Consider the following 12,285-nt stretch of genomic DNA (forward strand, 5'->3'; position numbering starts at 1 on the left):
CAAGATCCTAAAAGTGATTACTTTGTCGACTATTTGTCACCTTGAAATGTTCAAAAAGAGACTCTGCCTTAGAAAGATCATTTGATATAGATGAAAAATACAATTGAAAGCATTTTTGCACACCAACGATTTCTGAGGTACAACATCAAAATAAGGTGTTGCTGTCCACAATCATTTGGAGCACTGTGTATGCTACTCATTCATTTGATAATGAGACCCAAAGGAAAGTGTGTTTAGAGCAGTGTGTTTTGCCAATGAAGCGTTGGGAGATATCCCACCCGTTCCATTTATCACTTAACCAAACAAGTTAAATGTGCATGGTAGCCTACTTTCCCTCTGCGATACTACCTCCTCCAGGCATGAAAAGTCCCCTGACAGCATTCAAAACTGTACACATTACAAACCCACTTATTTCCTGGAATCATATTTTAGATAGGGAGAAATTCGTCAATGCCGTAAAAAGAGAAGCCCACAAAGCAAGCCCTGCTTTACTTTGTTTTTCAAGCTAAGATATGTAAAGTTGATACCTGTTTGGTACACTATACTGTCATCATCTCCTTCTGGTAAATGCCACAAGGAATAGTCAGTGTGGACTTTGCGAGACGAAAAGGCCGGATTCGAGGGTGTCTTTTTAAAAGCCTTGGTGTGTAATTGAGTAGTGACTCGTTTTGATGGTAATGGTGTTCAAGCAAGCAAAGGGGAATGCCAACAAAAGGATAGAGGATAAAGGACAACACACAAACTGTGGGCTCACCTTTCATCAATGCATCGTATCAAGAACATGCATGCAAGACAACAGTGGTTGCTTCACAGCAGGTGTTGGCGCCACTAGGCGTCACCCAGACAGATCAGAATGAGCCTAGTTCTCCCTCCAGTCCTCAGAGCAGCCCCGTCCAAAACACCAAGCTCTGATAGGGGTTCAACCCGACCAACAAACCTCCCAACCCAGGCCACCAGTAGTTCAATCTTGGCAATAAAGCCAGTATATTGGAATAAACCCTCATTGCAAGTCTATCAAGGTCCTGACTGCTCTTACCTTGCATCGACGTGTACTCTGCTTTGCTATTTTATGTTGACCTGCTCCTGAAAACCCCAGGTGAAAGACTTGGATAAGATCTTTTAATATTGGTATTAAGTATCTCAAACTCTAACCCTTACATTTCATTTGTATTTGTTCCGTTCATGGTATGCACAACTTAATGTATAACAATTATTTGCAAAACATGTCTCTCTAAACACACCATACCCGAAAAGGAGCAGGGAGAAGAAAAGTATCTTATATTACCTGCCCCTTTAAGTTGACCCAGGTAGGGCACCTTAGCGGACAATTATCCGTGTAAATGTACTCCAAGTATTCTGCAGTACAACTAGGGTTAGTTAGGGTACGTTTTTCACAAAAAGTTCATGTAACAGTCTCAATAGTCAATATAACATGCTCCACAGTTGTTCATATGACTTTAAATCTAACATACTAGCATTGTACAGTGTTTCATTATTACAGTTATATGTAGATAGACTGATTTATTCTGTACTTGTTTTGATATCTTAAGTGCATTTTAAAGAGTGTGATTTTCAAACTGCAACATTAAACTCTTATTTACATAATTAACAGTGTCTTAACAAGCTGTAGGAGGTGAACGTCTCCGTCGCCAAGCATTGATTTTGCCGGCTAGAATGACAACTGTTGCCAACCCGGATAATTAACATTCATTCGGAGTTGGCCTAACAACTGGAGGAAATTCTCGGGTTGCTTGGTTTCATATATGCAGACGAGAGAGCTGTGAGGCAAAGATAAGGCATGAGCTGAAAGCGACAGGCTCACATTGTTTTTCTGAAATCAACCTGAAGTTCGTTATTGTATGTTGGCTCCTCACTTGGCCGACTTATCCACACAGTCAGCAGTTGGATGTGCAGCGGCGGCTGTGACACCCCGATCATGGAGGCTATTAAGGTACTTCAGAACCATTAGCGCGCCAACGCCGCGATTTGCCTCATAACTCACACTTCTCGGAGTCATAACTCAGTCACATCTGAACACATAGACCTTAGACACACAGTTTTTTAGTATGACTTACAATCTCATGGGATATCATTATCTATAGTGTCCATCGCCAATAAATGTCACTTAGAAATCATTGAGTTAAGACGCTGCTTATTGCTGCAGAACCTGCTCGAGAATTGATGATCATCTTCCATTTTGGATTTTTCAGAGAGTAAGTTAGTTATATACCATCATGAAACAAGTATATGTAACGTTCAGATAACACACTATGTAAAACAGGAATAAAAAGGACTTATAATTGATTATATCCAAATAACTTCTGGTACATTTTAGTAAACTATTACTATATGGACTAAAATGTATCAAACTAACTCTAAATCTAACCCTAGCCCTAACCGTCAGTCTTCGAAAATAAAAAAAGCCAAGTCTACGACAGTAAGTGGACTATTCTGACCAATGGTCTTACCACCAAGCAACTGCATTGTCATATCCTGTTTCATTCATGTGGAAAATATGTCTCTTATAAAAACACTATTAAGACCATAACTACAACCCTTGAGTTTGATTTATTGAAAATAAATTAACAATTTTAATTTGCAATGATCTTGCTGCTCAGAAAAAAAACCCACAATGAGAGCTTTCATTCTAATCGTTCAGCCTCGTTCAATAATTATTACTTCTCCGCGGAAGACGTGACATATCTCTTGTTATCTTAATTTCAGTAATGGAAAAAGAAAGTTATCTTTCCCGTCAGCCCTTCTGAAAATCAGACCGAAATGTAATTGAACAAAAGCAATATAGTGTCAACTATTTCCACTTTAATTGGAAAAGGGTCAGCAATTATCCTGGTAGAGAGAATACATTAAATAAAGGGTGACACTGGCCGTCAAGGCCGCTTGCTTTCTCTATTCATTCACAGGGGGCTAACTGGCATGTCCTGTTCAAGGTAATAAAGGACCAATTAGGAAGGTTGACAAAAACGTATTGGCCAATGAGACACATCAGTGTATCCAACGGCAGAGAGGCTCGAGCTGCTCAGCCTCTTTCTGTACCACTAAAAGAATGATTTACAATTTAATGTTCAATGAGGACAATTATGTCCAATGATTTAACTCGATTATAAAATCTTCATGGCGAGCAGCGTCCATTATCTAAATGACTAATTTGGTTTAAATTGTATTGACTCTAATGCAACAGTACACTGGGTTCTGAAATAATTCAATTTCATTTATCAACACTATAGTCACGCAGCAACCCAGGAGGAAGACCTTTTTCATATATCTTTTCCACACATTGACTTCATGATCACAGTGAAATTAAGTTAAATGCTATCAGAGAGTCATTTGAGAAGCCAATTAGGTTGGCCTGAATGGAGTTGCCTGTAGAAGTATATTCCTAGAGATGTGAATGTACAAGCTGGACTTGGAGAAGAACAAGCCGATTTATCATTGCAGAGGTGAGAGGAATCCATGAGTGAATGTTTGATGAGGCACTTTGCAGCCCGGCAGGACTCTTCTCTGCCTGGATGTGAAATCCTGACAAGACCCTTCGGGTCAAAAAGGTCAGAGGAGTCTTCTGCTGCCTGGCGCAAAATCAACGATGCATGTGTTTATGCTCTTAAGCAGCCCGGTGTTTGTTTTCACATAGCGTTCTTCATATAATGAGTACTAGAAAGTGAACACAAGCAGAGCAACTTCTAAGACGATGCTGCATACGTCTAATGAGCCAACGCCTTACCAATATGGTACTCCAAGCTGGGTTAAACAACAGAAATGATCATTTGGCAAACTCCAACATGGTGAGTGTATGAATGTGTGATGCTGCCGGGGTGGGAGGGAAACACACAATCACCGTGCATTTGTGTGCATACAGGAAGAGCAGGCTGTCAACATACAGTCATCTCCTTCCATTATGTTTGGTTGCCTGTCTGTTGTCGCTTCTCATTCATTCGCTGTGGGTGGTTGCTGAGTTACTCACTCTGGGTGAAGCGTGGTGGGTTGTCATTGACGTCAGTGAGCCTGACAGTGACGGTGGTGGTCCCAGATAATCCACCCAGGTGGCCCCCCATGTCTTTGGCCTGGAGCAGAACCAGGTACTGGTCCTGGGTCTCCCTGTCCATGTCCGGTACGGCCGTACGCAGGATGCCTGGTGGAAGAACACACACACACGTGAGCATCCCGGTGACCATGATGAAGCATTTCGAGCAAAGGGAAATAAACGCTTTCCTCTTGGAAACGGCCCCCAAATGACCATAATATATCTGTGGGGGACAGAATGTTCTTTTGATCAATATTTATGACTCTATGGTAACCAGGCGCTGAACCTGCTGGCTTCCAATGTACACTCTGTGGCCTGCCGCTCTGTTGTGGAACAAAAGCTGCACATTGGGATTTCATCCAGCCCTACTCTCATTTTTGATGGAATATCCTCTACGGTAGCAAGAATGGTAACACAACTTATTTGCATCATGATTATCTCTTGCCTAAGCCTTAGGTGTCACTTTCTAATCAAGCATTGTATAGGTTTACAAGTTGTAACTAATGACCTTATCTATGGTTGATAAATCATCTAGTGCTTTTTGTGCTTTTCCCTTTCCTGTAGTGTGTGTGCATGTAAATGGTCTGCAAAGGCTAACATCTCAAAGTTCTTCTCTTCCACACACTCCCCCCCCTCCGACTGAAACGCCTCCATTGACATAGTGACATCACTACGTAATGTCTATTTGCTAGCACTCCAATACATTATACTTCATTGGCTAAGGGGAGGGACATATTTAACCTGTTAAGCCCTGAGCCTGTTTACTAACTCAGACTAACTTCACTTCTAAAAGAGGTACATTAATAATCTTTTTTCTCAAAGCAATGATAAACCTGTGAGTTGGATGTAGAAAAGTCAGAATCAATATATTTTTATTTTATTTTAAAGTAAATTCAGATTGAACATAGTAAAACAATTTAAATGATAGTGTCCGTCCAAATAAAAACATTACTTATAGTGAAAATCACCCTTGAATGATGGGATCGGAGACTAAAAGCTTTAGGAATCCAAACTATACCATATAATAAGTACCCTGTATTAAGATTGATGCCAAAAAGTGAAATTTGACCTTTTTAGAGAGGTTTAGAAAAGACAAAAAACACTTCTAGGGTCATTTGGGTGCATTTTCCATATCTCTGGAACCCACCGGGCGATTTTGATGATTGACATCTCTTTGTAAACGTTAGAGCCAATAGAATCGAGGGGAAGTTCCTAAAATCGATCTAAACATTATCCATTGGTGAATAGAGTGATGCGTAGACAGAAATGCCCCGGAACCGGAAGCTGTCACTCTGGCTATCGTAGCAGCTAATAGGAAATCTCCGTTATTGAAATAAAAATGGAATGATGGATCAGTAATCATTTCAAAGTGACACAGACATATGGATTAACATATAGATTAACCTTCAGCAGCATTTCTATCGTTTTAATGCCATTGAACACAACTTTTGATCAGAACAACAACAACGGTAAGACTTATTTTCCGATTTGGTCCCGTAAAGCTAATTGTGTTGTTGTTGTTTGTTGTCATTTGGCCGCGAGGTCGGATCGCTCAGTGATGATACTTATACCCCTAGAATCTGTGGAATCTCAGCTTGCTAATCGATATCGTGTGTGTGCAGATCTGATATGTAATAAGGGTATTTATACCTAGAGTTCTGTGCTAAGTGTGTTAGCATTTTTTCGCTCAGGGCTCATTTAGACGCTTCTTGTGAGACTTGTGTTTTGTTTCGGTAAAAATGGTTCGTATCGTCAGTTAGCTGAGTTTCTTCCCGTGAATAGGGTATGACACATTAATAGGTTTTTACTAGTGCTGTCAAAATTATCGCGTTAACGGCGATAATACATTTTTTTAATTAATTGCGTTAAAATATTTAACGCATTTAACGCATGTGCAGAATGGCCCGCCCCATACGTGCCACCAGTGGCAGCGCCAGGGTATGGCTGGGGTAGGCTACACCCATACCAAGAAATGGCTTAGCCCCACCATGAGACATGATGTTAAAGTAAGCAAAATAAAGTCTGCCAACTCGCGCGGAGTACAGACAGCAGTAAGATTGATTTCAGTAGCCACGGTTTTGAAAAACTTTTGTCACGTAGTGATCGTCTTCTCAACTAGAACATCTTGATAACGGCGTGGTGGTGTTGTTGCAGGAAGTCCCGACGGAGAATACTTTTGCTGGGCAGACCCATATAATAGTAATAATATGGCTCTGGTACAGGGGTGCACATAACTGGTACGCAGGTTATGTGCGTAATCTGAAATGCGTACCGTCACTTGTGTCACAAAGCGCATTTGCGTACGGACTACTTGTGAAGCTTTTCCAGAAGGCGGTTAGATCACCGGACGACAGAGTCGGTCTCCGTGTGCACAGACAGGCTGCTGTTAACGTCGGTCTGTACAACGGACTTGTGCCAAAACTACACCAACCGGCTGCGGGGGGAGAATCCCCCCCCTCACTGGAGAACTGCGCTAAAACAGCTGATCACAACGTTCACACTCTGTGGTCACGAAGTACTCCACTAGCCGCCGCCCCCCTCTGTCGACTTTCCTGAAGTACTCCCCCGTTGATAGAAATCAACAGTAATGAATTTAAGACCCCACGGTTTGATGATTGATAGGTGTGTGGGCTGTCTTTCATTTTGACACGCAGACATTTTTTATAATAAACATACTGTATGTTAAATGGATATATCCGCCTTCTTTCATTTATCTTTCCATTCCCACAACAATATACATAAAGAAATGGCATATTTTGGACATAGTTCGAATGGTGATTAATCATGATTAATTAATTTTTAAGCTGTGATTAATCTGATTAAAAATTGTAATCGTTTGACAGCCCTAGTTTTTACATTACATTATTATTACATTGCATTTAGCAGACGCTTTTATCCAAAGCGACTTACAATAAGTACATTCCACCAGGAAGACACAACCTTGAAGAAAACAGAATCATATAAGTACATCAGGTTTCATAGAGCCAAACATTTCAAGTGCTACTCAACTGGCTATAGATAAGCCAGTCCTTTATTAGTATATAAGTGCTCTGTTAGCAGTTCTTTGTTAGTAATTCTATCGATCGAAGTGGAGTCGAAAAAGATGAGTGTTCAGTCTGCGCCGGAAGATGTGCAAGCTATCTGCTGTCCTGATGTCAATGGGGAGCTTTTTTTTTTAAATGTTAAGAAGCCCTGAGACACAGTTTCGTGAAAAATAAATGCGGGCGGGGGCCTCCGGGTTGAACAGGTTAAGCAGATGACCAATCACAACAGAGCCTGCCAGCAGACTGGGCTCTGGTTTCAGACAGAGGGTGAAAAGAGGTGCTGCAGCACAGGCAGTATGAGGAAAAATTGAGTTTTTTTAACTTTAAAGCATGGAGACATGTCACAGGAGAGGCACAACATACAAATATGAACCTGAAAATGAGCATCATATGTCCTCTGAGATGCTTTGTGGATGTCATTTGTATTAGTAACTTTATGTCCAGCAGGCATGTCGGTTGTCTATCAATACAGCTAGTTGGCTATTTAACAATGTAGTGTACATTGCTTTTATTAATGACCTACGAACACCTTATGGCTAAAGTCCTGTGAAAAACACCTGACCTTTTTCAGAGGCCACTGGATAAACTGTGTTCCAGTTGTAAAACAGCACACCAATTGACTTCAACTAAAGTAGATGACCTATAAAATGGTTGGACTGGAGTCTTAACAGACACAGTGACCTTATATTAATGGCTTATGAACTTGTTTAACAGCATGATGCTTATTATGAACTAAGAAAGCCATGAACCACATTAGAGGCTTCATTGAGACTACAGTTATATTAGTAAGTCATCAATAAAAGGTCACAGGTTTCTTGCTTTACAATAAGGCCATAGCCTGCAGTTTGAAATGAAAAATGTAATAAGTTGTTATTTTCATGGAGGTTGGTCCATATGCTCTGCAGCTCTTCTGGAAAGGGTAACTTGTAAAACGATTCATTTGAGGGCTCTCGGATGACGAAAGAGGTACAAGACAAACTAAGTCAGGCTGCAGCAAAATGTAGTTTCTTACAAACGGGCAATCCAAAGGTTTCAAGGGAAATATCGCTCTAATTTTCAGGTTCATACTTGTATTTTGGGTTTCTCTTAGAACATGCGATTCTTTAATTATAAAAAAAGATACTCATACTGTCTGAGTCTGCCTGTCTCCACTCTCTGAAAGGCGCCGCATTAACTTGTCTTTAGGCCCCATGCGAAGAAGCCAAGTCTGCTCTGTCTGGCCTGCATGTGACAAATGTGTGTTTTTTGACATGCTCTTTTTTTCAATGATTGTTGGATGCCTGGGAGTTGAAAGATCTGCCCAGCTTTAACACCCCCAAATGCTTTGATTGGTTACCTTTAAAGTGCGTTCCAAAGCCTGGTGCTGCTGGATAGGTTCTTGTTGGGGCACCAAGGTACCATGTTAAAGCAAAACTAATGTTAGGGGGTTGAGGTTGCCCTCAAGTAGAATATGTGGGGTTGAATATCTATCCGCCTATCTGTAGAATACAATATCCGTAGAACCTCAAGGTTAATTCGAAAAACCGTATCTTGATGAAACCCTTTGAGAATAAAGGTAGAATTTGTGTTAGCACCCGGTTCTGGTTTGAGGACCTCCAAGGAGGTTCTGGGTGAAACAGATGGTTCAAGGTATAACCTCTGCGGTTGTGAATAGGAAAAACCGGGTACTTTTCAGGCTCCAGATCCGAGCCGTAGCTGACAACGCGTTGGTGTGAAAGGGGCATTAGATGTGCAATAAACCTGTCAGTGTGGTTGGTTCCTCACTAATTATCAATGGTAATGGTCTCTGCTGTGTACAAATCCAATAGCTTCTAGTGTCACGATACCAACATTTTGGTTTCGATACCAAGTCAAGAATTGCGATTCCGATTCTTTTTTGATACTTTACTTTTATTATTTTTATGATCAATACAATTGTAGTTTATCTGTTTTCTTACAACATGGTCTCTTCTCTATACTTGAGTTTATGTGATTTCTTTGATAGTTCACTTTATATTTTATTAACATGTAATAGTACAGTAATATAAATAATTATTGACCAAATGCACATTGCAGATTGGTAAGTTAGCTAAAAAGATAGCCATATCCTCCTGGGAGCCAGCCCATTGAAAATGTCCACTGTAGTGGACATTTTGTTAACATGCATCTTCTTTTACTCTTTTGAGCTACTCTATCAATCCCTGATGTGCTGTACCGAGGACATCCTGGTCTTTCCAGTGATATGTCATTGGTTAAAATTGCATGCTGGGAAGTTCCTCTTTCTTTTCATCCAAAATGTCTGGCATACCAAAAACAAAATTGTATAGAAGCAGGAGGAGAAGTCAAATATTGTTGAATAATTGTCATTTTTACCATGAAAATCATATATATTCTTGTTTATTAACATGTGAGGAACTATATAATTAGTTCTGAAAGCAATTAAATAATTCTAAATTAAATATATTAAATAAGTTTTCAAATAACAGCCCTTTTATAAATGTCCATTCTAGTGGACGTCATTCATGGACTTTAATAATAAATAATTCCTTGCATTTATTATTGCGCTTTTCCAGTGCTCAAAGCGCTTTACAGATACACATTACACATATTTTTTATACATGCAATGGTCACTGTGGACAATACCCACAGGAGCAAGTTCAGGTGAAGTGTCTTGCCCAAGGACACAACGGCTTTACAGACGCAGCAGCGGCGGGTTTCACCCCTTGATCTGATGATCACTGCACAGTGCACTGCGCCACACCGTCCATCTTCACGCTTCGAAGTCATCGAGGCATTTTTACAAGTAGACATGAGTGCTTTTCCTGACAATCTGACAGCTTTTCTCTGAGACACCCAGTTTCCATCTGACAGCTACAATACATGACTTAATGTCCCGTTAAAGGCAGACACACACATATAATCACAGATATGTGAAGAAGCTCATATGGGAAAGATAAATCACCCCATCGCTGACAGCCAGACATGCTGACGGAGCGTAAAATCTCGTTCTGCATCTCACAACAGCACACCGAGACACATCAATACATTCGACATTGATCACCTGCTCTGTGTAAATGACCTCATTCAGCTACGTATGATTGGATGTCCCACATCACGTGCTGGATTCTCTCGCCACACATCTGCCAAACAAACAAAGGCCCGGATGACTCAGCTCAAGGTGAATCACATTCAACGTGGGCGTTTTTTTAATGCTAACAAACATCAGGAGCTTGTGTAGATTGCGGGCAGAATTTGTAAGCAAACCAAACCGAATATACGGGTAATGTGCTCGCCTCGGAGGGTACGCTTTGAGAAAGACCTTTGGTGATGAAGCCGACGGGCATCAGGGTGATTGAAAAGTGAGATAGATGAGCGAAAAAGAAGAGAGCAGACACGATCAGAATACTAAGGCACAGTGTCTAATACACACTCGACAGAAATAGGTTTATATTCGCCAATTAGCATTTGAAAAAGCTGCCGCCAGCTCTCTTGGCTTGTCGCAGAGGTCCTCACGTGTCAAAGCAATCAGTTACTAAACATTGACATTCAATGAGCAGAACACAAGTATCGGCCACCTGTGACCCTTGTGGCTTCAAAATAAACGCTCACATGCAGACTCGAACTCCTACATTCAGACGAGAAACGACTCCAGCTGCCTTGACGTGAGCTAAATGCTAAGTGTGTATACGTGGGCTGTCAATCAAATCATCTGAAGCAGTTAGAGCTCCATTTCTGAGGCAAGAGAGCCATGATTTCCCTCTAAGGTACGGTGCTAAAAAAAGTAATCATAATAAAATAAAATATAAAATAAGTAAAAGCGCCCTTTAAACTTTGTGCCCTGGGGTGACTCCCTGGTAAGCGGAGGCATATCGAGACAGGCGCGCGGCAAACAGGTTCTTTGAGCCTCCTGTAATCTCGTCTCGACGAGTTCACAAACCCTCGCTGACATCTCGCTTTGAACACATGTCTTTTTGTTTTTGCCTCATCCAGAAATAATAACATTAGGCTGCTGCTCTGTTTTGTTGCATTCACACAGGCCCTGGCAGCATGAATACATTTCTGCCTACTCATACTGGAGGGAACCAGATAGGGGGGCACTGGCAGAGGGGGAGATACGTGTGTGTGCGAGACAGTGTGTGTGCGAGACAGTGTGTGCATTTGAGACCAGGGTGGTTGAGGCGGAGGGAAAAGGGAAGTGGGAAAGATGGATGACTAAGTGTGACAAGAGAACGAGGGGGGAAAGAGTAAGTTTGAATGTGTGTGTGTCACTGTGAGTGTGTTCACAACTGAGGCCTTGAATGTGCTTGTTTGCACACACAGCAGGCGTGTTTGTAATTCGACATCTTGACTATATTTGCTTTTCTGCAGCTTGTGTGTATTTCGAATTTTCTTTTGCATTTCTATCTTATTTTTTTTATTCAACAACACACACACCACACACACACACACCCACACCCACACACACACACACACACACACACACACCACACACACCACACACACACACACACACACCACCCCACCACACACACACCACACACACACACACAACACACACACACACACAACAACTCCACAAATGGATAAACACTCACCGTCTGGGGATCGACAGAGAAGTGCTGTTGGCCCTGCACCAGTGTTACACTAGCCTGGCGCTGTTCCCGTAGGTTGGGTCATCAGCATCTGTCGCTGTCACCTGGATTATAGACGTGCCTGCGGGGAGAAGAGGGGGGGGGAGCAAGGAAGGAGGAAAGGAAGGATGGAGTTAGAACTAGGCGGACAACATTTTTAGCATTTTCTGAGCATAAGAAAGCTTTTCTCTGAATATAACTTCCACTTTCACTCTTTTTTTTTTTTGCAATCTCCCTCCAATGGCAGTGTGACAAATACTTTATTCGCCCCCCCCCCCCCCGCGCATCCTCTCCCTGGTGCCCACCCCCCTCGATTCCCTCAGTCTCACTTCATTTCTCTTCATCTCCGTATCCAATTCCTTTCAGGCTGCCTCTCCAATGGACCGTCTGTCTCTAGGACGGACTTCTTCTCCCTTAAATCTTTCTTCTACGGCTCATAGAATGTCAATTTGGCAGCAACATTTTTTATCGGAAAAACCATATAAAAACTGTAAACACATTTCATATGTCGTGTATTCATATAGTATGTCTATATTTATGCAAGTGAAGGGAGACAGACATTTCCCCAGTGGGACACGAGCCAGACGATATA

At 41.5% G+C, this 12,285-nt stretch overlaps 3 protein-coding genes across 3 annotated transcripts in view; 1 reads left to right on the forward strand and 2 right to left on the reverse strand.

The window, feature by feature from the left end:
- LOC117462340 (uncharacterized) overlaps positions 1 to 4,131 on the reverse strand; it is an 83,414-nt gene extending 79,283 nt beyond the window's left edge. The window contains exon 1 of the mRNA XM_034104526.2: positions 3,980 to 4,131. Within this exon, the coding sequence (XP_033960417.1) occupies positions 3,980 to 4,121 (142 nt within the window). The 5' untranslated portion in view covers positions 4,122 to 4,131. The remainder of the gene's footprint in view (positions 1 to 3,979) is intronic.
- LOC117461967 (zona pellucida sperm-binding protein 3-like) overlaps positions 1 to 12,285 on the forward strand; it is a 526,690-nt gene that overhangs the window by 389,184 nt on the left and 125,221 nt on the right. The window lies entirely within an intron of this gene.
- LOC117462554 (cadherin-24-like) overlaps positions 11,702 to 12,285 on the reverse strand; it is a 37,356-nt gene continuing 36,772 nt past the window's right edge. The window contains exon 5 of the mRNA XM_034104828.1: positions 11,702 to 11,775. Coding sequence (XP_033960719.1) covers positions 11,702 to 11,775 — 74 coding nt within the window. The remainder of the gene's footprint in view (positions 11,776 to 12,285) is intronic.

The sequence above is a fragment of the Pseudochaenichthys georgianus genome, chromosome 17 (assembly GCF_902827115.2).
Source record: "Pseudochaenichthys georgianus chromosome 17, fPseGeo1.2, whole genome shotgun sequence".
In the NCBI taxonomy this organism is placed as follows: domain Eukaryota; kingdom Metazoa; phylum Chordata; class Actinopteri; order Perciformes; family Channichthyidae; genus Pseudochaenichthys; species Pseudochaenichthys georgianus.